Source organism: Sapajus apella, unplaced genomic scaffold (assembly GCF_009761245.1).
Source record: "Sapajus apella isolate SASKATOON/1434 unplaced genomic scaffold, GSC_monkey_1.0 scaffold22, whole genome shotgun sequence".
Lineage (NCBI taxonomy): Eukaryota > Metazoa > Chordata > Mammalia > Primates > Cebidae > Sapajus > Sapajus apella.
The window spans coordinates 24,884,927-24,912,903 of record NW_022436962.1 but is presented as its reverse complement, the minus strand read 5'-3'; the positions used below and the strand labels follow the sequence as shown (position 1 = coordinate 24,912,903).

General features: G+C 44.4%; 1 protein-coding gene across 1 annotated transcript; it reads left to right on the top strand.

Annotated features, from left to right (window-relative positions):
- Nucleotides 1-321: 321 nt before the first annotated feature.
- HHIPL2 (HHIP like 2) lies at nucleotides 322-27,977 on the top strand. The gene is made up of 9 exons (XM_032289337.1): nucleotides 322-1,499; nucleotides 5,380-6,032; nucleotides 7,256-7,399; nucleotides 9,350-9,681; nucleotides 10,781-10,907; nucleotides 16,839-16,984; nucleotides 22,691-22,772; nucleotides 26,448-26,530; nucleotides 27,357-27,977. Exons 1-9 carry the CDS (start codon nucleotides 1,179-1,181, stop codon nucleotides 27,632-27,634), a joined length of 2,166 nt encoding a protein of 721 aa, XP_032145228.1. The 5' UTR covers nucleotides 322-1,178; the 3' UTR covers nucleotides 27,635-27,977.

Sequence of the window (27,977 nt, the reverse complement as noted above, 5' to 3'; positions counted from 1 at the left end):
TTGAACCCTTCTGTTCCTTCCACCGTGGGAGGATGTAGCAACAAGTCACCATCAATGAGGAACAGAGCCCTCACCAGACAGTGAACCTGTTGGCATCTCTTATTTTTAGAGATGGTCTTGCTCTGCTGCCCAGGCTGGAGAGCAGTGGCGTGATCATAGCTGACCGCAGCCTCAAACTCCTGGGCTCATGCAGTCCTTCTGACTCAGCTTCTCAAGTAGCTGGAACTACAGGTGTGCACCACCATGCCTGGTTAATTTTCTTTTTATATTTTTAGAGATTGGGTCTCAGAATGTTTCCAGTCTGGTCTCTGCCTCCTGGGATCAAGTGATCCTCCTGCCTCAGGCTCCCAAAGTGCTGGGATTACAGGCATGAGCCACCACACCCAGTCCCTACTGCCATATTGATCCTGGACTTTTCAGCCTCCGTGACTATGACCAATACATTTCCATTATTTGTAACTTTCACTCTGTGGTATTTTGTTACAGCAGCACGGACTAAGATCCCTCCTCCTTTTCCTTCGCTGCGTCCTCCCTCTTTCCTCTCCTTGGTCCTTACTGTGGATGCAAGATTAATAAAATGCCCTCTCTTCCTACCATTCCAAATACATACCTTGCCAGATCCGAGGAGCTATGCAGCACACCCTGCCTCCTGCCATGGTCCCTCCATGTCCCCCACCCCCTTGGTGCCCTTCAGCACTGTAGGAATGCTTGAAGCTTTCCTTCCACAGAGTGTGAAGTCTGGGATGACATAATCTATGGTGTTCTCATGATGACTCTGGGCCCTCAGCCTGTGAAGAAACAGTAAAAAAGTGTAAATTTCCGGGCCTCCCCACACACAGCAGGAATTCTCTGCAGTTCTAAGGAATCCAAGCACCTCTGCCATTGACACCATCGCACTTTTGGCTAAGTAAACATGTGACCCCATAACACTAGCAGCCTAGAGTGGGGCTTCGTGTTTAGATGGGTTGAGGGAAGCGGAAGGGACACTTCTCACTGTTTTCAAAGGGAGCCCACAGAAGGGACACTGCTCAGAAACCACCTCAGCAGGGAGAGGAGGGGAAGAGGAGGAAGGAAGGGAAAACGGGGTGGAGTGGGGGGAGGAAGAGAGGGAGGATCTTGGGCAGAGCGGGGAAGCCAACCTGAGCAAACACAGCAGCCCGAGTGTTCCCAAGGCCAAAATGCTGAGAACGTCCACTCCTAGTGTGCGTGGTGGTCCGCGTTGCTGGGTCCCCTGGCTCTCTTCTGGCATTCTCTGCCTCTGCCTCACATTCTTGTTGGACCAGGTGGGCTTGCTGCAGGGACACCCCCAGTGCCTGGATTATGGGCCCCCTTTCCGGCCCCTTCTGCACCTTGAGTTTTGCTCTGACTATGAGTCCTTTGGCTGCTGTGACCGGCACAAGGACCGCCGCATTGCTGCCCGGTATTGGGACATCATGGAATACTTTGATCTGAAGAGACATAAGCTGTGTGGAGATTACATTAAAGACATCCTTTGCCAGGTAGTAAAAGTGCCTTCCAGCCCCAGGATTTCGTGTGCTGGACTGCATGGTGTGGGTCCTGAGGGGAGGGGTGCTTCGGTAGCCCAGCCCTTTAGAAGTTCACGTGCCGGGTGCTTCACCTTGGAGCTGCGGGCTTTGGACAGGCACACTGACATGAAGGTGTGCTGAATTTGATCTCTATGAGTTCCTCAAAGCTCTCCCTCTGGGATTCTGCTGGCCCTGATTCTTCCCCAGCCCCCAGGAGAATGAGAGGGATACTCTTCCTGGAGTTCTCAGAGTAGCCATTATTTGCCACGCTCCCTCTGCGGTGCATAGCAAATAATTATTTGCATCCTCTGCCATGCTCAGAGAGTTAGGCACTTATCCCCATGGCATTTACCAAGTGCGTTAAGGGAGGGGGTGGTGGCATCTGCTGGGGTTCAGTCCTTTCTCATCTGGGTGATTTGTGCCAGATCATCTCTGGTGTGACAGTGGCAGCGGCAGGGGTTGGGGACTCTCCCCAGAGTTCTGTCTGCTTAATACTCCAGAGCTGGGAGAGAGAGATACAAGCTGCTGAGTAGCAGTGACTCACAGTTTCTGCTTCTCCCGGCTGCTCAACAGCCAAAATCCACATCCCTGGGAGGCATCGTTTTGGTTGAGCTCAGCCTGAAAACAAGACGGGCGCAAGCTGCACACACAGACTTTGTAGGAAGAGGGTGTTTGGGGTGAATGGGGAGAGGTCAGCATTTGGAAAGCTGACGAAAGAGGTGGCATGGGGAGGAGCCCTCTAATGATGATGGGGAGGAGAGACAGGAAGTCCAGGCAGCCTTTTGATCTGAGACCCTCTTGGGCTTCTCAGCGCAATGCTTGGGCTATCCACAGGCATCTCTTCATGACTCCTGGTGCCACTGTTCCTGAACTTGCTGACCACCGTATAACTCCCACACAGGGTGCGGAGTGGTTAACCAAGCTTCCCAGAGGCCAGGAGAGAATTACAGCTGAGCCTGGCTCAGAAAGTTCAGCCACCTGGGTGGCACCGCCTGGGGCTGTACTCACAGATACCACCCCTCTACTGTTTCCTGGAGAATTAACTCTAGGATACCCATTAGGGTAGAAGCTGAGCTTTTATGAGCAGCACTGAGAATGTTTATTTCTGAGATCTCCCCCGGTAAAATCGTCTACACCTGATCCTTCCCTCTTGCGTGAGGCTTCAGAAAGTCCAAGTCAGCAGCTCTGTTGTTTTAGGGATTTGAGGAATAAGAACAATTTCAGCCAAACAATCCTTCACGTTTATTTGTTCACATTTGTAAGGTCTTCTTTCTTCCTTGACACTTGTAGAATCCTTGCTGGGTACAATGATTCTGCAGGCAGTTGTTACGATCCTCATTTTACTGGTGAGGGCTCAAGAGTTTTAGATTATGTACCCAAGGTAAAACAGTCCTGGGGCACAGAGCTAGATGCTTAGGCTCCAAGTCTTGCGCCCTTTAGATGACACTGTGCTAAAGCACAGGAACAGCAGCATTGGCTTGTTTACTTAGCAGTTTTCTGAGCTCCCCCAAAAATATGCTCCATTAGAAGACAGATTTTGTGCGTTTCACTCACTGCTGCATGAGAACAGTGCCTGGCATGTAAGAGAGGCTCAACAGGACAGTCACAGATGACTCTTTTTTTTTTTTTTTTTGAGACAGAGTCTTGCTCTGTTGCCCAGGATGGAGTACAGGGGCGCATCTTGGCTCACTGCAACCTCTGCCTCCCAGGTTCAAGTGATTCTCCTGCCTCAGCCTCCTGAGTACCTGGGACTACAGGTGTGCACCACCATTCCTGGCTAACGTTTCTGTATTTTTAGTAGTGACAGGGTTTCACCATGTTGGCCAGGCTGGTTTCGAACTCCTGACCTCAGGTGATCTACCCATCTCAGCCCCTCAAAGTGCTGAGATTACAGGTGTGAGCCGCTGTGCCTGGCTAGAGACTCTATGGGCTCTGATTTTTCTTCCCTTTAAAGTAGGGAAGTATCTGCTTAGTTACTGAGCTAATTGAGTAGAAGCAACTTTGCAAACTCTAAATGGCTGCATGAGAGTGTGCCATAGTTGTGGTTCTCTTTCCACAGCCCCCTTCTGTTCTCTAGTATTGCATCCTTATTTCAGTCTCCCCTCTCTCTTTTTCCCACTCTCTGAGAGTGCACAGAATCAATGAGGGGACACTTCAGAGCGGGTCATGTTGCCTCGATAGCTGCTGTGATAAGTGTCTTAAATGGAAACAGCCGTAGGGGAGCCGCTGTGAATCTCTGGGCTCCTTCTTCCCCTCTGTGCAATGACTGAGAGCTGGCTCTGCAATCTACAGTCAGGGGAAATAGAGAAAAGGGAACTCCCATATACATGAAAAATGCTGCTGGTCCTTTTGCGAAATGGGGGGAGCAGGGAGGTGAAGGAGACGACTCCGCACAGGCTGGCTGGCTCAGGAGAGTCCTTAGCGATCAGAAGGGGGCTCCTGGGCTGGTGGGTGAACTCTGCTCTAATGCATGGCTCCAACAACACTCTGAATTGGATTTTGTTTTCTTCTTTTCTTCTTCTTCTTTTTTTTAGATGAAGCTTCACTCTTGTTACCCAGGCTGGAGTACAATGGCGTGATCTCGGCTCACTGCAACCTCTGCCTCCCAGGTTCAAGCGATTCTGCTGTCTCAGCCTCCTGAGTATCTGGGATTATAGGTGCCTGCCGCCACATCCAGCTAATTTTTGTATTTTTAGTAGAGACGGCGTTTTATCATATTGGTCAGGCTGATCTCGAACTCCTGACCTCAGGTGATCTGCCTGCCTAGGCATGAGCCACTGTGCCCAGCCTTGAATTGGACTTTCTTACCTTCCTAATCTCAGTTGCCTCTGTCTTTCATTACTACTGGGAGTCACTCGTCTGCTCACAATATTCTATTATATATTAAAAATATTATATATATATATATAAATGTATATATATTTAATATATATATGTATATTAAAAATATTACATATATATTATATATGTAAAAAATGTTATAGTCTAGGGATGTCTGAGTAGCAGATACTCCTTTGGGCAAATAGTCCTCACATGTCTGCGTAAGGGGCAGCCATATATCCCTATTGCCACAATTCAAATGTGTATAGGTTCCAGCATGGTACTTTGCATATATTAAACACTGAAATATTTTAAATAAATAATTGAAGAAATTGCTAGCCACCTAATCTTTAGAATGATACATCCAATGTGCATTTTGATAACTGTATTTTTCATTGTAAAATATTCCAAAAATATGGAAAAGCACAGAAAAAATAAATAATACTGTTTATGTCCAACAACCAGATTTGAACCAATGGGAAATTTTTTTTTTCCCAAATTGTTTCAGATTTGTATAGAGAAATAAAATCTTGGTAGATACAGCATCCATAAGGAAAGGAGGCTGGGCTGGCACAGTGGCTCATGTCAGTAATCCCAGCACTTCGGGAGATGGAGGAGGCAGGAGAATCACATGAGCCTGGGAGTTTGAGATCAGCCTGAGCAACATGGTGAGGCGGTCTCTATGAAAAATAAAATAAAAATTAAAAAAAGAAAAACAGTGAGAAATTTAGTAACACCCTTTTGAAAAAAATATTCATGCATCATTTAATAAAACTTTAAATGTCAAAAACTAAGCTGAAATGTTAGAGACAATATAGTGACTATGAGAGATTTTCCCCCCTTTCTGACTTCCAGGAGCATTAACTGGGCAGAAAATCACAGAGAAGAGATTTAGCAGCAGCTGGTAACAAAAACTCCAGAATCCTGAGTTTCTTCCCCCAGGGCCATTTTTCCTTTCTGCTTGCTTAAAACTTGAGGGAAGCGCGGGTGCGGCGGGTCTGAGGCTGGGCCTGAGCTCCGCCTTCTCTTCCAGGAGTGCTCGCCCTACGCGGCCCACCTCTACGACGCCGAGAACCCTCAGACGCCCCTCCGGAACCTCCCCGGCCTCTGCTCTGATTACTGCTCCGCCTTCCATTCCAACTGCCACTCCGCCATCTCCCTGCTGACCAGCGACCGCGGCCTCCAGGAGTCGCCTGGAACTGATGGCGCCCGCTTCTGCCACCGCCTGGACCTCCCTGACAAGGACTATTGCTTCCCCAACGTGCTGAGGAACGACTATCTCAACCGCAACCTGGGCGTGGTGGCCCAGGACCCCCGGGGCTGCCTGCAGCTCTGCCTGAGCGAGGTGGCCAACGGGCTCAGGAACCCCGTCGCCATGGTCCATGCTGGGGACGGCACCCATCGCTTCTTCGTTGCCGAGCAGGTGGGAGTGGTGTGGGTCTATCTCCCTGATGGCAGTCGCCTGGAGCAACCCTTCCTGGACCTCAAGAACATCGTGTTGACCACCCCGTGGATCGGGGATGAGAGGGGCTTCTTGGGGTTGGCTTTTCACCCCAAATTCCGCCGCAACCGCAAGTTCTACATTTATTATTCGTGCCTGGACAAGAAGAAGGTAGAAAAGATCCGGATTAGTGAGATGAAGGTTTCCCGGGCCGATCCCAACAAAGCTGACCTGAAATCAGAGAGGTGAGACATACTCACGAGAGTCTACAGCTGTGCTGTGTTCCGAAATAATGCCAGGCCCGTGAGACAGCAGAGGGGAATTTACTGGTTTTACAGCAACTGTTTACTGCACCTGTTGAGAAAGGAGTCACTGCTGATTGCGGCAGGCCCAGGTTAGGGTCTTGAGTCAAGGCTGTTTAATGGGGTGTAGCCGTCACCTTACAGTTACCCTAAGTGAAGCCATGCTTGCCTGTCTTTACAAAGGGTAAGCCAGGACCAGCAGCCATAGGAATCTGAGAAAAGATGGTAGATAGTATCAACCTATGAAACATAATAGTAGCCTCTGATTATTATGCGGCCATTAGATCCCAGGCCCTTTACTTTGAATGTGGGATTTCTCATTCTCACTGGAAGCTGTGATACAAGGCCATCAAGCTATTGGATGCCTGGCCAGGTGAGGACTGTTTTCACTGATCCAAAGCTGTGCTGTTTCCGCTCTACCACTCTGCCTTTTTTTTTTTTTTTCCTTCTTCTCCTTTCTCTCTTGCCTCTTTTCTCATTGTAGACAGGTTGGGGGATTGCAAAAAGCATAAAGAACTGATAGATTAACCCTCTTAAGTTGCTCGAAGGAAGGGATGGAACATCCTGATAGGGCAGATAGTAAAGGCAAGCCCTAGAAAAGGACGGCTGTTACCCTGGCCGGGTCCACAGCTCATTAAGTCATGGCATGAAAGAAAAATTAGCTGGTCATGGTGGCTCATGCCTGTAATCACAACACTTTGGGAGGCCTAGGCAGGTGGATCACTTGAGGTCAGGAGTTCAAGACCAGCCTGGCCAACCTGGTGAAACCCAGTCTCTACCAAAAATTAACTGGGCGTGGTGGCACATGCCTGTAGTCCCCAGCTACTCAGTAGGCTAAGGCAGGAGAATCGCATGAACCCAGGAGGCAGAGGTTGCAGTGAGCTGTGATTGTACCATTGCACTCCAGCTTGGGTGCAGAGTGAGACTCTGTCTCAAAAAAAAAAAAAAAGAAAAACAAAAATGAGCCATGAAAGAGTTATGCCAGGAAATAAGGGGCATCTCAGAGCCCCAAAGCTACGTACTTTGTGATCCTTGAAAACTCAGAAGCAGGTCTTGCTGGCCTGGCAAATTTTGGTGGCTTGGACCAGTCATTTTTGGGTATCTCAAGACGATGCAGCTTCAGCTTGTGTCAAAGCCTAATGCATGGTTTCTTTTTTCTCTTCCAGGGTCATCTTGGAGATTGAAGAACCAGCCTCAAACCATAATGGTGGACAACTTCTTTTTGGCCTGGATGGCTATATGTACATATTCACTGGGGACGGGGGACAGGCTGGTGATCCCTTTGGCATGTTTGGAAATGCTCAGAACAAGTAAGTTGGATGGAGGCTGGGCCCCTGTCCCTTTAGAGTGAGACCCTGCTATGACATTTTTGCAGGGATGGCATCAAACTCAAATCATATACTGCAAGATGTGGTCCACTCCGATGGGGCAATGGGTTTTCTGTTGCATAACTTTCACACATAGTATATTTTGGTAGTTAATCTTACTGATGCTCAATATAACCATCAGAATGTTATGTAAAGGAGAATTTAGGATTTTAAATATATATTAGCAGGTCATTATTTACCACACTAATCATTTAATTCAATTCAACTCAATAATATTGAACATTGTGTTCCAGGCACTGCGCTAGGCCCCAGAGACACATGAGAAATTAAATACTGAGAGCCAATGTGTACTGGGTGCTTGCAGCTTGTCAGACACTGGTTTAAATACTTTACATGTATTTGAGAAGGTAATTCTAAAAACCTTCAAGGGCAAGAATTTATATCTATTTTGTTAATTGATGTGTCACCAGCACTTAGGACAGTGTCTGGCACAAGGGAGCCGCCCCATAATTACACATGGAATGAATGAATCCTATGAAGTATACATATAATAATATCTATTTTACAGACAAGAAAATGGAGGCACAGAGGTCATACAGTGAGTAAGTGGAAAACAAATTCCCACCCACATGATACGGCACCAGAGCCCAGTGATGCTGAGTTGCCTAAATAAAGGTCATGTGGTCCTTCTGCTCTTTGCATCCAGTAAGCACTTGGCTCCTAGTATCTAGTAATAAAAATATTGAGGTTATAATATTACAAAGCTGGCTGGGCATGGTGGCTCATGCCTGAAATCCCAGCACTTTGGGAGGCTGAGGTGGGCAGATCACCCGAGGTTGGGAGTTCGAGACCAGCCTGATCAACATAGAGAACTCCCATCTCTACTAAAAATACAAAATTAACTGGGTGTGGTGGCTCAGGCCTGTAATCCCAACTACTCAGGAGGCTGAGGCAGGAGAATCACTTGAATCCAGGAGGCGGAGGTTGTGGTGAACCGAGATAGCGCCATTGCACTCCAGCCTCAGTGACAAGAGTAAAACTCCATCTCAAAATAAATAAATAAATAAATAAATAAATAAATCAAAGCTAACATTTGTCAAATACCTACGGTGATTCAAGAATTGCATTAAACACTATATACACAATAACGCTTAACCCTTACATCACAACCACACTGCAAGGTAAATAATATTTAGCTATATATTTTAAATAGAGATGGGGTCTCACTGTATTGCCCAGGCTGTTCTTGAACTCCTGGCCTTAAGCTATCCTCCTACCTCAGCCTCCCAAAATGTGGGATTTCAGGCATGAGCCACATACCTGGCCAATATATTAAATGTAATAGCAGCCTTTGGTTATTGTGTGTCTGTTAGATCCCACACCCTTGACTTGAGTGTGGAATTGCTCATCCTCGCAGGAAGTGGTGGCACAAGGCTATCGGTTACTCTCCTCTGCCTTTTAAATGAGGAAAGTCAGCCCCAGAGACCATAGTCACGGGCAGAGCCTCTCAAAAGCTTCTGTTCTATTCTTTTAACTGACCATGTTGTTAAATAAAGAACAAACAATATAACCAGCTTCTTTAAAAAAATTTGTCATATTGGCCCAAGTCAGAGAGAAGCTGTCCTCATCGTTAAAATAAGAACGGAAGCTGCAACTGGGTCCCATGGGCCAGGATCACATCACATTTTGCCTGGTAGTTCTCTTTGAGCCAAATATGGGACAGTCTTAAATATCTAAAAGAAAATCTTCAAGCTCATTCTTGCTGGTACAAAAAAAAAAAAAAAAAAGAAGGAAAATAAGAAGTTACATCTTCCCATGTGATCTCCAGCAGTCTCTTGGCATCAACTATGAGTCGGCCCTTCTGGGTGGACTCTTCAGTCCTGTGGCTTTCCTCGTTTACCTGATTCTGTTTCTGGGCCTTCTTTCTTTCAGAAGTTCCCTGCTGGGAAAAGTTTTAAGGATCGATGTGAACAGGGCGGGCTCAGATGGTATGCGGTACCGAGTCCCCTTGGACAATCCGTTTGTTTCTGAGCCAGGGGCCCACCCCGCCATCTATGCCTATGGGATCAGGAACATGTGGCGCTGTGCTGTGGACCGAGGGGACCCCGTCACGCGCCAGGGCCGAGGCCGGATATTCTGCGGGGATGTGGGCCAGAACAGGTTTGAAGAGGTTGACCTCATTGTGAAAGGCGGAAACTATGGCTGGAGAGCAAAGGAAGGATTTGCGTGTTACGACAAAAAACTTTGTCACAGTTCCTCTTTGGGTAAGAAAGAAGCTCTGTGGCTGATTTCTTGGATGAGTTGAGTGGGTTGGAGGTAAAGGTGGGGACTAAAACCTGAATGTCCTGCCCTGAAGGTCATTTACGTAATGCCTTGTTTGTGTCCTGTGGCATAGTACTTCTCCAAGTGGTCCTCTAGCCACTCACAAGGCACCAGAGACATCTTGGCAGTGGGTGTTTTAAAAAAGTGAATTCCCAGACTCTGCCTCAGACCTAAAGAATTTGAATTTTGGGTGGATTGGAGGAATGAGATTGACCCAGGAATCTGTATTTTGAATTAAATAAGTTACCCACATTAATTTTAGGCATATTATTATTATTATTATTATTTTGAGACGGAGTTTCGCTCTTGTTACCCAGGCTGGAGTGCAATGGCACGATCTCGGCTCACCGCAACCTGCGCCTGCTGGGTTCAAGCAATTCTCCTGCCTCAGCCTCCCAAGTAGCTGGGACTACAGGCGCGCGCCACCACGCCCAGCTAATTTTCATATTTTTAGAAGACACGGGGTTTCACCATGTTGGCCGGGATGGTCTCGATCTCCTGACCTCGTGATCTGCCTGCCTCAACGGCCCAAAGTGCTGGGATTACAGGCATGAGCCACCATATCCAGCTGAGGACGCTTTTTAAACAGTAATAATCGAGGTGTGCTTGAAACTCCACCTGGCTCAAAATTCTAGTGTTCTGACTCTATCACTACTTCTTAGTCTTTTTTTGTCCTCTAAGTTATAAAACAGTCTTACAGACTGTGACATTTTCCATATCCTTAAACCTGGATATCTGCCATATCAACCTACGGGGAAAACTTAGCTGTGTGGATTTCCAGGTCACCCTGCCTCATAGTTGGAGGGAATTTTTGGCTTCCTCTCTGCCTGCAGATAGCGGTTAAGTAGGAAGCTTGCAAATATTGTGCTAGTCTATTGAGAACAATAAACATGATTCACTTGATTGTCTGTCCTACTGAAGACCAGGAGATAAAGCGTTCTTCACTGAATTAGGTGACTGCATTAAAAAGTCCCCTTCTTCCTCCTTGAAGCTTTCAGTTTTAGGCCATGGCATTCACTCTCTTTCCTCTCTCCTGGACAGATGATGTTCTGCCAATCTATGCTTATGGCCACACAGTGGGGAAGTCAGTCACTGGAGGTTATGTCTATCGGGGTTGTGAATCCCCAAACCTCAATGGCCTGTACATCTTTGGAGACTTCATGAGTGGGTAAGGAAGGACTGATGTCCCTTCTCCCTCTTTTTATTTTACTGAGGTATAACTTACATATGGTGAAATACAATCACGTAAGAGCACAGTTGTATGTTTTACAAATGTATGCACTCATATTGCCACCAGCCATACCAAGATGTAGAACACTTCATCACCCTAGAAGGCTTCTTCTTGCCTATTGCCCCTGTCTCTACCTCCCTCTTTCTCTGTCTCTCTCTCTCTCTCTCTCACATACCAGGGGCTCACTTTAAAGGAGCAGGGGCCCAGCTTCCATCTAGCTTACTTGTTCTGAGCATTTCCAAATATGCCAAAGGGACCTCCAGCCTGTCCCCCCGTCCCCAGTGAATACGTACATATAGCCATCCAGGCCAAAAAGAAGTCACACACACACACACACACCAGCCAGAGATAAACACGCTCACCACAGCTTATTTTGCTTCTGAGACTTCATATATAAATGGAATCGTTATAATATGTACTCTTCTTTTTGTGCTTGGTTTTTTAAATTCAGTAATGTCTGTGGGATTCCTCAGCGTTGTTCCATGTATCAGTAATTTGTCTTTTTTATTGCTTTGTAATATTCAATTGTATGAGTACACCACAATTTATTCATCTATTCTCTGTGTTACTGATGAACATTTTGGCTCTTCCCAGTTAGAGCCATGTTGTGAATAACATGGCAACTGTGTTTTGTAGTTTTCAGTGTAGAGATCTTGCATATTTACCTATCTCATAGTGTTTGTTATGGTAAAAGTTACTTTGTAAAATTTCAGTTTCTGATTGTTAATTCATAGTATATAGAATTTTTTTATATTGAGCTTGTATCTGGCAACCTTCCTGAACTCCTTGTTCATTCTGATTGCTTTTTTGTAGCTTCTACTGGATTTTCTATGTGAAAGGTCATTTTATTAAAAGGTCTGTGAATATAGACACTTTTACTTTCTAGTTAAAAATTGGAAGCTTGTTCTTATTTTTTAACTGGCTTATTGCTCTATCAATCTCAGTTCAGTGCTGAATAGAAATGGGGAAAGCATTCATTTTCACCATGGTATTAGTGTGATGTTACTGTGTGACATCAACCAATATGATGTCAGCTGCAGGTGTTTTCTACACACCCTTTATCAGGCTGGGGATGTTTTCTTTGATTTCTAGTCCTTGGAGAATTTGTATTTGATACTGATGTTGAGTTTTGTCAAGTGCTTCTTTTCATCTTTTGCTGAATCATGTGGGTTTAAAAAAATTTTAGTTTCTTAATATGGTGAATTTTATTGATTGATTTAAAAATTGTTAGAGAAGTCTTGCATTCTGAGGATAAATACCACTTGGTCATAATGCATTATCTTATTATGTTTTGAAACAAGCTTTTGCTCTGTAACCCAGGCTGGACTGCAATGCACGATCGTAGCTCACTACAGCCTCAAACTCCTGGGCTCAAGTGATCCTCCCATCTCAGCCTCCCAAGTAGCTGGTGGCACCCAGCTAATTAAAAACAAAATTTTTTTTTGTAGAGATGGAATCTTACTATGTTGCCCAGGTTGGCCTTGAACTCCTGGCCTCAAGCTATCCTCCCACCTTGCCTCCCAAAGTGCTGGGATTACAGGCATGAGCCACTGCCCTGGCCCCATCCTTTTTCTATATGGAAGGATTTGATTTGCTGACGTGTTGTTTGAAATTTTAAAATCTATGTTCAGTCCGGGCACGGTGGCTCAAGCCTGTAATCCCAGCACTTTGGGAGGCCGAGGCAGGTGGATCACGAGGTCAAGAGATCGAGACCATCCTGGTCAACATGGTGAAACCCCGTCTCTACCGAAAATACAAAAAATTAGCTGGGCATGGTGGCGCGTGCCTGTAATCCCAGCTACTCAGGAGGCTGAGGCAGGAGAATTGCCTGAACCCAGGAGGCAGAGGTTGCGGTGAGCCGAGATCGCGCCATTGCACTCCAGCCTGGGTAACAAGAGTGAAACTCCGCCTCAAAAAAAAAAAAAAAAAATCTATGTTCATGAATTAATAATGAACTACAGTTTTTCTTCTTTGTAATGTATTTGTTAGACTTTGGAATCAGGGTAGACAGGCTTTATAGAATGAGTACTCCTGTTCAATTATCTGGAAGAGTTTGTGTAAAATAGGTATTATTTCTTCCTTATGTGTCCTTCCTTCCAAGGAAAACCATCTGGGCCTGACGTTTTCTATGTACAAAGACTTTTAATTACAAATTTAATTCCTTTATTAGAGTTAATTGTTCAGTTTATCTATTTCTTTCTGAGTGAGCTTTGGTAGTCTGTGCCTTTCAAGGTATTTGTCCAGTTCACCTATGTTGTCAAGTGTATTGGCATTCAGTTGTTCATAATATTCCTTTATTATTCTTATAATATCTATAGAAACAATGGTGATGTTGCTTGTCTTATTCTAGATGCAGTTGGTTAGAGGATTATCCATTTTATTGATCTTCTATAAGAACCAGCTTTTGTGTTCATTGATTTTTTTCCTGTTATTTTAATGTTTTTTTAATTTCATTGATTTATTCTCTTTTTCCTTCCTTTTCCTTGATTTGGGTTTAATTTGCTCTTCTATTTCTAGTTTCTCAAGATGGAAGCTGAGGTAATTGATCTGAGACTTTCATCTTTTCTAATATATGTGTTTAGTGCTATAAATTTTCCCCCAAGCAGTACTTTAGCAGCATCCTGTAAGTGTTGATATATTGTGTTTTCATTTTTATTCAGTTAAAAACATTTTCTAATTTACCTTTTGATTTCATTGTCCCATGAGTTATTTCAAAGTGTGCTATTTAGTTTCCAAATATCTAAAGATTTTCCAGAGATCTTCCTGCTATTGATTTCTGTTTTCTATTTACTGTGGTCTTAGAACATACTGTATATGACTTGGAGGACTATCTTGGATTTTCTGGGTGGGTCCTAAATGAAATCACAAGTGTGTTTAGAGGAGAAAGGTAGGGGGAAATTTGAAGCTGGGAGAGATAGAAGGTGATGTGACAACAAAGGCAGAGGGAGAAAAGGTGACAAGATGAGGGCCTTGAGTCAAGGCGTAGGGACAGCCTTCAGAAGCTGGGAAGAGTAAGGAAACCGACTGTCCTCCAGAGTGTCTGGAGGGAGCACAGTCCTGCCAACACCTTGATCTTGGCTCAGTGAAGACCATTTCAGAGTTCTGGCATCTAAAGCTATAAAAGAATAAGTGTATGTTGTTTTAAGCCACAAGGTTGTGGTAATTTGTAGTTGTAGTAAGTTGTTAGAGTGGCAGTAAGAATGTTACCATTCCTAATGCTCTCAATTCCTTTGGGCAGATGCATGTTTTTATCTGATATCATTTTTCTTCTGCCTGAAGAACTTCCTATAACATTTCTTGTCAATGGGGTCTATAGTGATGAATTATTTTCATTTGCAGTCTTTATTTTGCCTTTAGTTTTGAAAGATATTTTCACTGGGTGTAGAAGTCTATGTTAACATATTTTTTTCTTTGATTCTTTAGAGGTTGTCCCACTATTTTCTGGTGTGCATCATTTCCAGTGAGAAATTGGCTGTCAGACTTCTGTTTGTTTCCTCATATGTAATATGTCATTTTTTTCCCTGTGAACGCTTTTTAAGATTTTCTGTTTATCATTAGTTTTGTGCAATTTCATTAAGATATGCCTTAGCTTGGTGTTCTTCATATTTCCTGTGCGTGGAGTTTGTCGAAGTTATTGGATCTGTGGATTTATAGTTTTCATGAAATTTGAAACATTTTTGGCCATTATATCTTCAAATATGTTTTCCTCTGTCTCCCACCCCTTCTCTCCTTTTATTCAGAGGCTCTAATTATATGTATATTGGGCTGCATAAAGTTGTTTCACAGTTCACTGATGATCTATTTATGTTAAAAAATTTATTTGTGTTTAATTTTGGGTAGTTTCCATTGCTCTGTCTTTAGTTCATGAATCTTTTCTTTTGTAATGTCTAGCCAGCCATTCATCCCACTGAGTGTGTGTGTGTAGTCTCAATGTATTTTTTCACCTCTAGAAACTTGATTTGGGTCTGTTTTGCATCTCTCATATCTCTATATTGAACATATGGAATATAGTTAAGAATAATTGTTTGAATGTTCTTGTGTGCTAATTTTAACATCTTTATCAGTTCTGTGTCAGTTTCAATGGACAGATTTTACTCTTTATTATGGGTGATATTCTCCTTTTTTACTTGCCTCATAATTTTTGATTTGATGCCAGAAATCATTAATTTAACTCGGTAGGTGCTGGATATTTTTGTATTACTATAAATGACTTTGAATTTCTCTTGGAGACATAGTGTTCTGGAAGTAGTGTGATTCTTTCAGGTCTTGCTATTAATATTTGCTAAATAGAATCAAGGTAGTGCTTTTTCTAGAGCTTTCTATTCCTCACAACTGAATTCCACCTGAGCCCTGTGATACTTATGCTATTCCTGATCCCAAGTAAATACCAAGTATTTGTACTCATTCTTTCCTTTGTTTTAAAATACTTTCTCACATGTACCTGCTGTCGAGTATTCTGATGATTACTTCAGGGGAACCTTTTGCAGCCTCCGGCGTTCATTCTCTGTGTAGTTTCCTTCTCTCCAGTATCTGTCCTGCAATCTCTTACTGCATTGGTCTTCCTGGACTCTCAGCAATGTCTTTTCAGCTCAAGGAGCCTGCTGGGCTTTGCCTGTATTTTCCCTTCCTGTGCTGGAAACTCTCAAGGTAGTATGTTGGAACAATCATAGGGTTTACCTTGTTTGTTTCTTATCTCTCAGAGAACATGCTACTATACTGCCTGAACTTCAGAATCTTTTAAGCCATTATTCTATCTTGTTCAGGTTTTGGACTGTTTAAGATGGGAGAGTAAATCTGGTCCCTGTTAGAAAAGGTGTTCTATTTTCATGCTGCAATTCTTGGTTATGGAGATGGAGTGAAGTTACTGCTATTGATTTCTGTTCAGGTCCTTTACCATCACTTACTAGATCTCTGACGTTGTTTTTTTTTTTTTTTTTTTTTTTTTTTTTTTTTTTTTTTTTTTTTTTGAGACGGAGTTTCGCTCTTGTTACCCAGGCTGGAGTGCAATGGCGCGATCTCGGCTCACCGCAACCTCCGCCTCCTGGGTTCAGGCAATTCTCCTGCCTCAGCCTCCTGAGTAGCTGGGATTACAGGCATGCGCCACCATGCCCAGCTAATTTTTTTGTATTTTTAGTAGAGACGGGGTTTCACCATGTTGACCAGGATGGTCTCGATCTCTTGACCTCGTGATCCACCCGCCTCGGCCTCCCAAAGTGCTGGGATTACAGGCGTGAGCCACCGCGCCCGGCTCTGACGTTGTTCTTTATGGTTTTTTCCCTACAACCTCCACTCACCACCCTGCCCTTATACACACATCATTTGGTTAAAATGCAGTGATTCCTTTTTTTTTTTTTTTTTTTTTTGACGAAAAGTCACCCTGTTAACACAGGCTGGAGTGTACAGTGGCATGATCTTGGCTCACTGCAATGTCCACCTCCTGGGTTCAAGCGATTCTTGTGCTTCAGCTTCCCAAGTAGCTGGGACTACAGGCATGCACCACCCTGTCCCACTAATTTTTGTATTTTTAGTAGAGACAGGGTTTCACCCTGTTGGCCAGACTGGTCTTGAACTTCTGATCTCAAGTGATCTGCTTGCCTTAGCCTCCCAAAGTGCTGGGATTACAGGTGTGAGTCACTGGGCCTGACCCGAACTCCTTCTATTGTAGAATATGAACTTCCACATCTAGGACAAGTGGGTGATTGAAGTAGCTCTGAAGCAGCTTTTTGGGTGCTTGGAGGGAGGCTAGTTATTCATCTCTTAATGGGGGACTCAGTCCTAGTACTCAGGCATCCCTGATTCTAGGAGAAAAAGTATTCTGCAGAGTGGATATATGGATTCCTAAAACATAAGGTTTTATTTTTCATCTAGTCGACTTATGGCTTTGCAGGAAGATAGAAAAACCAGGAAATGGAAGAAGCAGGATCTTTGCCTGGGCAGTACCACATCCTGTGCCTTCCCAGGGCTGATCAGTACCCATAGCAAGTTCATCATCTCCTTTGCTGAAGATGAAGCAGGTAACAAATGTACACAGTTGTTTGATTTCTGCTTATTGGAACTTGGATAATCACAGGCATCAAGTGAATATTTATTTTAAATAGTAATTATCACTTCTATGATCATTATCATTTAGTCATCTTTTATAATGTACTGGATACTGTTCTAAGCACTTCACATTTTTCACCTTATTTTGTAATCACAACACCCCCATGATGTAATTATGTTTTATTTATTTATTTATTTTTTGAGACAGAGTCTTGCTCTGTCACTCAGGATGAAGAGCAGTGGCGCGATCTCGGCTCACTGCAACCTTTCCTTCCAGAGTTCAAGCAACTCTCCTGCCTCAGCCTCCCAATTAGCTAGAATTATAGGGGGGCACCACCATGCCTGGCTAATTTTTGTATTTTTAGTAGAGACGGTGTTTTGCTGTGTTGGTCAGGCTGGTCTCGAATTCCTGACCTCAGGTGATCTGCCCACCTCAGCCTCCCAAAGGGCTGGGATTACAGGCATCAGCCACCTCACCCAGCCCCATGATATAATTACAATGCTCATTTCACCAACGAAGGAACAGACTGAATATGCCAACCTGCTCCTTCCTGGTTGAACTACACATCTCATTGTGAGGGGAAGATCTATTCTGAACCAAAGTTTTAGGAATGTGAAAAGGGTCAACATTGGGCCAGACTAAATAAGCAGTGGTGTTTATTCTGCTGGTGCTGTCTTGGGAAGGGACCTCTGGTGGGAATCTTGCTGGTTGGGCCAGGCTCTTTCCTGACCTTGCCAAGAGTTTGTGAGCAAAGGAGGATTTTTTATTTTATTTTTTTAGAAATCTGAGAAAAAGATTTCTCCTAACCTCCTAACCTCTGGGTAGGAGGTTACTCAATAGACAGATGAGGCACATGTTAAGGGCATCTGTGAAGCATGATGTGCACATGTACACATGAGCAAGAGACAGAACAACTCGGCTCTAATAAAGTTCTGATTTTTTTTTTTTTTAATGGAGTCTTGCTTTGTGGTCCAGGCTGGAGTGCAGTGAGGCGATCTTAGCTCACTGCAACCTCCACCTCCTGGGATGCAACCTTCACCTCCTGCCTCAGCCTCCCCAGTAGCTGGGATTACAGGTGCATGCCATCATGCCCAGCTAATTTTTTTATTTTTTGTATTTTTAGTAGAGACAAGGTTTCACTGTGTTGGCCAGGCTAGTTTCGAACTCCTGACCTCAGGTGATCTGCCTGCCTCAGTCTTCCAAAGTGCTGGGATTACAGGTGTGAGCCACCGTGCCTGACCTCCAAAAATTTTATAATCAGAAAACTGATTTTTAGCTTCAGCTTTACATAAGTTATGTTTCACTCAGAAAGAGAAAAATATTCAAATTTTAAATATATATTTTTTTTATGTGAGGACAGTGAACTTTTCAGTATTTGGCACTAGATATAGCCATGTTTAAAGGCAGAGAGAATAAAATGACCTCTCAGGGTCCCTTCCACATCTAGATTCTCTATAGGTGGAAAAAAAAATAAACAACAGAAAACAAAAACAAAACACAACACACACACACACACACACACACACACACACACACACACACACAAAACAAAGGAAAAAAGAAAGAAAAAAAAAGATTCTCTATAGGTGTAAGCCAGAGTCTCGAAGGTTCTGAAGTATTTGGTTTCTTTCTCCTCTGGACCATGGGGTGGCTGCAGGGACTTTCACTTGAGTGGGATATAAAGAGACCCAGTCACCTCCCGGACCCTTTCCTCTCAGCTAGCTGATGAATGGATAGTTTCAGATGAATGCTTGATAGGAGCAAAGGAAACTTCAAAAATGTTGGAAACTTCAAGTATTTTTAACAGGAGAAATGTCTATATGAGTTCCAAATTGGAAGTTCAAACATATGAAAAAGGAGAGAAACCACAGGTGGGCAGCATGGTGCCCAGTGGAAAGTGGTGACGTGAAAGCTGCAGACGGTGGTGGGGCCTCTCCTCTGCTGAACGCCCGCAAGGGTGGAACCCAAGAGGGTGGACCCCCAGAGGCAGGCCTGCCAAGGGGTCCTGGGTTGCTGTTTTCTGTGGCTTATTCCTCTTTAGAAGGCCATAGAAATCCCGGCTTTAGTGGCTTGGTTTGTTGTGCTTTTGACGTCTCATAGTAGAAAACAGATGGTTAAAAAAAACAGTCATGGTACATCTGGCAAACAAAACAGCGCCCTTGGTTGAATTTTATGAAGTAGACTTGCAAAGTTTCCCAAGGCTTTGCCCAAGGGCGGCCCTGAGGCTAATGAGGCTGTTCCTGAGTCAAGTTTTTTTTTTTTTTTTTTTTTTTCCAGAGTTGCTTGTTCTTGTGTTTCATATTTTCTGCTGTTGGCATATTCTCTTCCTGTTAGAGGCATTTTTAGATCTGAGCATTATTTCATTATTTTTTTTATTTTATTTTTTTGAGATAGGTTCTGCTCTGTTGCCAGGCTGGAGTGCAGTGGTGCTATCTTGGCTCACTGCAACCTCTGCCTCCCAGGTTCAAGCGATTCTCCTGCCTCAGCCTCCTGAGTAGCTGGGATTATAGGCGTGCGCCACCATGCCCAGCTAATTTTTGTATTTTTAGTAGAAATAAGGTTTCACCATGTTGGCCAGGATGGTCTCGATCTCTTGACCTCATGATCTGCCCGCCTTGGCCTCCCAAAGTGCTGGGATTACAGGCGTAAGCCATTGTGCCTGGCCAATTTCATTATTTTATTATCAGTCCACTGGCTTTAGGTAAGTCACCTTTTACTTGGAACTTGAGTTCTGCTTCACCTCTGGCTACAGTTCACCTCCCGAGTCCTGAGAGTAGTTGATAACTGGTATGAGTTGCTGCTGAGCGAATGGCCGGTGTGGAGCCGCCCATGCTGAGGTTTGATTGATGGGATTTCTGAAAGTCAGTCACTGCAGCACATTCCCAAGAGGGCTGGTCAAATGAATTATGTTTGCAGTCAATTTGTATAGCATGGCATATATTAGTTTTTTGTTTTTCTCCCTTAAGACATATATTAGAAATATCAGTTGGATGCTACAGATGAAATTCATCTCTAGCATTGTTTTCTCCTAAAATTCAGTGGGAAGTCTATGGAATGTGGAAGACATACAGTTTACACAAACTGCAGTCCCGCATAGGCAGGATTTTCAATTTTCTTTTTAGATTGGGAAGGCCTTTGCATGGTTTTGAGGGTCCCCTGCCTGAGAGTGACCTGTGCACACATGGACCTTTGGTAGACACCACATTTATCTAATGGTAGAATCACTCTGGATGGTGCCTGGGGTTTCCATTCAGACAGAGCAAACTGACTCTAAGGGAGGGTGTGTCCTAATTCAGTAGACCTCTTACATGGGGAAGATTATAAATCTAGTTTGCCATGCCAGTACACAAAGCATAGATTGTTAGGCAGCTGCTACCCTGTGTAGAGGCTATGCAAAGACCATGAGGCTCACACTTGGCACAAGACAAACACTGGTCTCTGTTCTCCACAAAAAGCAGTTGTTTAGAGCCGTTGTGTGGTGGCTTACGCCTGTAATCCTACTGCTTTGGGAGGCGGAGGTGGGAGGATTGCTTGAGTGCAGGAGTTTGAGACCAGCCTGAGCAACAGAGGGAGACCCCATCTCTACAAAAAGTTAAAAAAATTAGCCTGATGTAGCGTCATGCACCTGTCGTCCCAGCTACTCGAGAGACTGAGGTGGAAGCTTTGCTTGAGCCCAGCAGGCTGAGGCTACAGTGAGCTGTGACTGTGCCGCTGCACACCACTCGGCAACAAAGCAAGACCTTGTCTAAAAAAAAAAAAAATCTGTTGTTAAGTAACTCAGAGCTGTATAAAGCTCTAGGCTTCTCAGAATTGCAACTTAATAAACATTTTCTTTCATAACATTGAGAAAGAGTTGTGTAAGGCACATAATAGCAAGTGAATTTAATTTAGTGTAATGGCACCAACATTGGGCCAGAGATGAGAAAGTAGTAATAACTACAATTATCAAACACTTTATTTGTCTTTGTTTTTCTTCTTTTTCTTTTCTTTTTTTTTTTGAGACAGAGTCTTGTTGCTCTATTGCCCAGGCTGGAGTGTGCTGGTACAGTCTTGGCTCACTGCAATATCCACCTTCCGGGTTCAAGTGATTCCTGTGTCTCAGCCTCCCGAGTATCTGGGATTACAGGCATGTGCCACCATGCCCAGATAATTTTTTTTTTTTTGAGATGGAGTTTCACTTTTGTTGCCCAGGCTGGAGTGCAGTGGCGCGATCTCAGCTTACTGTAACCTCCACCTCCTAGGTTCAAGTGATTCTCCTGCCTCAGCCTCCTGAGTAGCTGGGATTACAGGCATGCACCACCACACCTGGCTAATTCTTTTGTATTTTTAGTAGAGACGGGGTTTCACCATGTTGGTCAGGCTGGTCTCGAACTTCTGACATTGTGATCTGCCTGCCTCAGCCTCCCCAAAGTGCTGGGATTATAGGCATGAGCCACCGCGCCTGGCAATTTTTGTATTTTTAGTAGAGATGGGGTTTTGCCATCTTGGCCAGTCCTTGAACTCCTGACCTCATGTGATCCACCTGCCTCGGCCTCCCAAAGTGCTGGGATTACAGGCGTGAGCCATCGTGCCCAGCCCAATTATCTAACACTGTCTTTTTCTTCTTTTCTTTTTTTTTGAGATGGAATTTTGCTCTTGTTGCCCAGGCTGAAGTGCAATGGCATGATCTCAGCTCACCGCAACCTCCACCTCCCAGGTTCAAGGGATTCTCCTACTTCAGCCTTCCGAGTAGCTGGGGTTACAGGCATGTGCCACCATACCTGGCTAATTTTTTGTGTTTTTAGTAGAGACAGGGTTTCTCCATGTTCATCAGGCTGGTCTCGAACTCCCAACCTCAGGTAGTCCACCTGCCTTCGCCTCCCAAAGTGCTGGGATTACAGGCATGAGCCACTGCAGCTGACCTTATCTAACACTTTCTAATGGAATACCTAACAGTCATTTGAGCATTGTGATCTCCGTTTTACAAGTGAATAAATATCTTGAGGGCTGTGCAGGGGAAGAGGTCTCCCAAGATAGCATAGAGAGGAATTGATGTTATCAGAATTCAAACCAGACTTCTGGGACTCTCCAGTGGGGTTTGTGACTTCATAGCATACTGTCCCTCATAGATAACTAAAAGCATAGGTAACTAGAAAGCAAGGTGGAATGAGGTAGTTACTAGGAGAAAAGAACATTTCCCAGAGTTCCAACTGGGAGAAATGGAAAGGAGCCGGGCGCTGTCTAAGAGTGTCTTAGTCTGTTTTCACGCTGCTGATAAAAACATACCTGAAACTGGGTAATTTATAAAGAAAAAGAGGTTAAGTGGACTCATAGTTCCATGTGGCTGGGTATGGTGGAAGGTGAAAGGCACATCTTACATGGTGACAGAGAAAATGAGAGCCAAGCGAAAGGGGTCTCCTGCAAACAGGAGATACCTGTTTGGTTTGATAAATAAGCATACACGAGAAATTACCTCTGCTCGTCCATACACTGAGCTAGTCTTTGGGGTTCAAAGATGCACTTCTCAAGGAGTTCACAGGCCAGCAAAGCTGTAGCCCATCAGATTTCTGGGATTCCATTCTTGGCGCTTGCAGGATTGTAGGGCCATAAGCTCATTTTGACTGTTTTCTGTGCATCTGGCTCTGTGTCTCAGCGCTGCCTAATGTCCCATTATTACTTGTCTGTTTCTGTTGCCTAGGGGAGCTGTATTTCCTGGCGACCTCTTACCCAAGTGCCTATGCGCCACATGGATCTATTTACAAATTTGTTGACCCCTCAAGGTGAGATTTGATGTCATTTTCTTCTCAAATGCATTTTTTCTAATTTCTTTTTTTCTTTCTTTTTTTTTTTTTTTGAGACAGTGTCTCACTCTGTAGGCCAGGCTGCAGTGCAGTGGTGTGATCTTGGCTCACTGCAACCTCCACCTCCCGAGTTCAAGCAATTCCCCTGCCTCAGCCTCCTGAGTAGTTGGGACTACAGGCGCCTGCCACTACTCCTGGCTAATTTTTGTATTATTATTATTTTTTTTAGTAGAGATGGGGTTTCGATATGTTGGCCAGACTAGTCTCGAGCTCTTGATCTTGTGATCCACCTGCCTCAACCTCCCAAAGTTCTGGGATTACAGGCATGAACCACCATGTCCGGCCATTTTTTTTTCTCATTTCTTAACTCAATGGCAGGCCATAAAAACAGTCCTCACTGTCCCTCAAATTACCAGAAATTATCAATGAAGCAAACCCACGTTCTAGGCAAAAAGCAGTTTGAACAAATAATGGTGTAGGACAATGTGTCTATAGAAATTATGAAATATTTGGGAAATTGTCTCTTTGCAGTTGGACTTGAAGATCTTGAGCCTTTCTAGGGTTGGTTTAGGTCTGTGGCTTTTTTTGTTTTGTTTTTTTTGAGATGGAGTTTCGCTCTTGTTGCTCAGGTTGGAGTACAATGGCATGATCTTGGCTCACCACAACCTCGGCCTACTAGGTTCAAGCGATTCTCCTGCCTCAGCCTCCCGAGTAGCTGGGATTACAGGCATGCACCACCATGCCCATCTAATTTTGTGTTTTTAGTAGAGACAGGGTTTCCCCATGTTGGTCAGGCTAGTCCTGAACTCCTGAACTCAGGTGATCCACCGCCTCAGCCTTCCAAAGTGCTGGGATTACAGGTGCGAGTCACCATGCCTGGCTCTTTTTTTTTTTTTTTTCTGGAAAAAATATGCTTCTGGAAGTGAGGTCATCTAACACTATGTGTATACCTCTGACCACCTGAGTAAGTACTGCTCCCCTGTCCCCTGGGCTTGGTGCAGATCTCTAGGTCTTTGGCAAATATGTTTAACTGGCAGGTTTCTCAGTAGCTCTACCTGATCTTTTCTGGAGTTTCGTGTTTATTCACTTGCTGGGCTCTATGCTGTTTCCTTCTGCTTCCTTGCGCATCTCTCTCAGAGGCTGACCAGCCTCCACCAGCGTGGGCAAAAGCTGCAATGTCACTTCCCATTTGAGAGGTTGTTGAATCTGGGTCAGGCTGCCTGCCCCAGGGAGGGCGATGCGTTGTATCCATCCTGAGGAGTCTTGGCAGTGCACCAGATTTTTTTTTTTTTTTTTTTTTTAAGACAGAGTTTCGCTGTCTTCCAGGCTGGACTGCAGTGGCGCAATCTTGCCTCACTGCAACCTCTGCCTCCCGGGTTCAAGCTATTCTTGTGCCTCAGCCCCCCAAATCACTGGGATTACAGGCATGCAGCACTACACCTAGCTAATTTTTGTATTTTTAGTAGAGACGGGGTTTTGCCATGTAGCCCAGGATGGTCTCAAACTCCTAGGCTCAAGCAATCCACCTGCCTTGACCCCCCAAAGTGCTGAGATTACAGGCATGAGCCACCGTGCGCCCTGCCCTAGTGCTCTAGATTTATCTAAAAATTCTTGCCAAAACAAGAAAATCTCTACATGAATTAGCTCACCGATAGACCTGTAGAGGAAAACTTCCCCCTGAGGCTTATGTTACCCATGTCTGCATTGGCATTCAGTAGACATGAGGCATTTATAGGTCCAGCCACTGGTTAGCGCTCAGGGGCCAGCTCTAGCTCAGCTTTCATTTGGCCGCAGGGTTCTTGGTTTGTATGTTCTCAGAAGTTCTTAGAAGATGCTCAGTCCTTGAGGCTGTGCCCAGGGTGCTTTGCGGATGGTAGAGCATGGATAGCCAAGGGGTGAATTTAATACTTGGCTGTTTCCACTGTTGGGTCTGCTTTTGTGCGCATGTCCCGGGCTTAGGTGATGAAGCAGACTAGCATCTTTAAAGTGTTTCTGATGTGGACGATGCCTTGGTGGGGAGTTCTCTTTCCACTAATAGGCTTCCTGTGGGAATCCATTTTTCTTTCCTTTGGCAGTTTTCTGATTTAGTTGGAAGATGATTTAACTCCCCACTTTCACAAGAGCAGCTGCGAGAAGCCACACAGAAAGCACCCATAAAGCATTTTCACACTGAAGACAACCTTACTTGTTCACCTTTTTTTTTTAAGTTGACATTTATGGAGTTTTTCCTGTGTGCCAGGCACTGTGCTAAGTGCCATGCATGCGGGCTTGCATTTAATGCTGACAGAATTCCAACCAGGCAGGTTAACTTCCTCACTCTATGGAGAAAGAAACTGAAGGCTAGGTAAGTTAAATTACTTTCCCCAGGTACAGCTAGAAAGAAGAGCCTGGAATAGGAACTCAGTTCTCTTCGTGGACTGGTCATTTCAGCACTATCCCCTCTGTTCCGTTCTAACTACATTGAATCACATAGACTTTTTAAAGCTGCTGTAAGTGGACCAGATTCTGCTCTGATTACTTATTCAGCCTGTCTTTGCACTAAATGTACCAATCCCAGCATTCTGAGGACACCTGATTAATTATGTATCCTTTTCCCCCTCCCGTCTTTTCCTCCTACCCTTCCTTTAGTGGTGACTAAATCCAATGGTTGAGAACATGGACTTGAGCCTGGGCTTGGAATCTTGGCTTTGCCACTGACTGTGTGGCCTTGGGCCTGTTTCTTAGCCTGTGTGAGCCTCAGTTTCCCCTCTGTAAAATGAGGATAACAATAGTACTTCACAGGGTTGTTAGGAAGACTCAGTGAGTTAATATTTGCAAAGTATTTAGAATGGTGCCTGGGCACTACATAAGTGTTTGTTAAATAAATACAATTACCTTTTTTTTCCCCCCTGGACTTGGGAGGATGGTGGTGAGAGAGAGGGTTGGAGCAAGGCAGAGAAGGCAACGGGGGCTGGCTGGGAGGTTCCAGCTCTGCTCTTTACAGTGGAAGTACTCTTTGTCCTCAAAGTCCCTTTTATTTCAGAAGATGCATCCAGGGGACAAGCAGTATAAGAATGTGTTTGTTATTAGGCAGAGAAGCTGGCATTGCCTGAGGGCTGTGCCTTGAGTTTCTGAAGACATTTTCTTTAAAGGAAATCACCAGCGTCACTGTCAGAAGCAGCAGCGGAATCATCCTCATCATCCCCATCTGCTGAGCTCTTGTTATGTGCTGGGCACTGTTCCAAGTGTTTTTTTTTTTTAACTCTCATTCTTTATCAGTCACTTACAGAGTGTCAGGTACACAGCTGTCATTTAACCTTCACATCTCCCTGCAAGATGGGTACTATTAGTTTTTGCATTTTATAGATGTGGAGACTGAGAATTAGTAAGGTTTTTTTGCCCCTGGTTACCAGGACGTGACCCGTTTTGACTGCCACCATATCCATACTCCTAACTCCCTATCTGCACTGTCTCTCAAAGGCCTGAGGTGCCCTGTGACGTCTGTGCCCTTTTACCTCTCCTTCTGAACTCATAGCATATTTCCTATTACATCTACCCCATCCAATGGATAAGTAAAATTTGACCCCAATTCTTGCAAATATACACCCTCTGGTGACCTTGATTTTCTGGTTGCATCTGCAGAGTCTTGCATCCTCACGCTTTCTGTGTTTTTAGGCGAGCACCCCCAGGCAAGTGCAAATACAAGCCAGTGCCGGTGACAACCAAGAGTAAGCGGATCCCATTCAGACCACTCGCCAGTAAGTCCATCTTTGAGTCTTAGGGTCAGGCCTTGGGCGGAGGCCAAGGCAGTGCCCTCAGCAAGCAAGCTCTAATTTCCCACGGTGGAGTCTTAGTTTCCCCTGAGGGGTGGTCTTTTAAATGAGGACTGTTACTTTTGGCCCAGTCTATACATCTCTTCTGCATAACAGAGGAATCATGAGTGTGAGGATACCTGTTTCTACTGTGACCAGTTTCCTCTAGTCATTCATTCATTCATTTGTTGATTCATTCATTTAATCGTTCATGTATTCATTCATTTGGCATCAATCATTTCATACTTACTTTGTGGCAGGAACTATGCTAATCCCTAGGGATACAGCAATGAACACTTAAAGTCTCATATGTAAGAATTCGGAGTTAGATAGGAGTGGGGATGGGAAGTGCAGGCAAATAAAGAAATGTAGCATTAAGGTTCTGGTATAGAAGGATGTTCAGGGAACTGAGAGGACACCTAAAATGAGGAATGTTTCCTTGGGGTAGGGTGGGAAGTCAGGGAAGACTTACAGAGGAAGGATACTATCTTTTTTTTTTTTTAATTTTTTTCTTTCTTTTTAATTTGTGCACTTTTATTCAAGGAAGGATACTATCTTAAGGAAACTATTACAGAGCCATGTATCACTGGAGTGACCCTTTTAAAAAAAAGTGATAGATTTAGATCAAGGGCAGTTAGGGAATTAAAAAGTATTAATAAAAAGAATTTATATTAAAGAACTCTATTGCAGTTTTAGGTTTGCTGACTGGTGCTTCTCTTATAGCTACTTTCCAGGACTTATATTTTTCACTAAATAAATGCTTATTTCTCAGAGACAGTTTTGGATTTGCTAAAGGAGCAATCAGAGAAAGCTGCTAGAAAATCTTCCAGTGCAGCCTTAGCTTCCAGCCCATCCCAGGGTTTGTCTGAGAAAGGCCCTTCTAAGAAGCTGGCTTCTCGGGCAAGCGGCAAGGAAACATTTCGAGGGCTGGGTACAAAGAAGAAAGCCAGAGTGGGCCCCCAGGGCAAGAGGAGGAAGAGCCTGAAAAGCCACGGTGGCAGGATGAGGCCATCAGCAGAGCAGAGGCGAGCTGGCAGAAGTCTTCCTTGACCTGTTGGTTAAGGTGGCCAACAGGGCGACGTGAGAGAGGAGAGCCACCTCATCAAATGAAAGTCACTGCTGAGGAAACACCTTAGAAGTCTGGAAAGCCAGGGTGGAGGTGGGGCAGGGTGGTTTTCCTGTCCTTGGGAAACCTTGCTGTCTACTGAGTGAACACATGCACCTTCTCTGTATGCAGTGCTTCTATAGGAGACCGTATCCCAGATCGCCGGTGCGCCTGGGTTATTGTGTGTACTAGTCCATAAGCCTGCTTGGAATCACACTGGATATCTCCATTTTGTCTTATGAATGCCTGAAATCTGAGATAATAAATCAACATTTGCTCAAACTGACA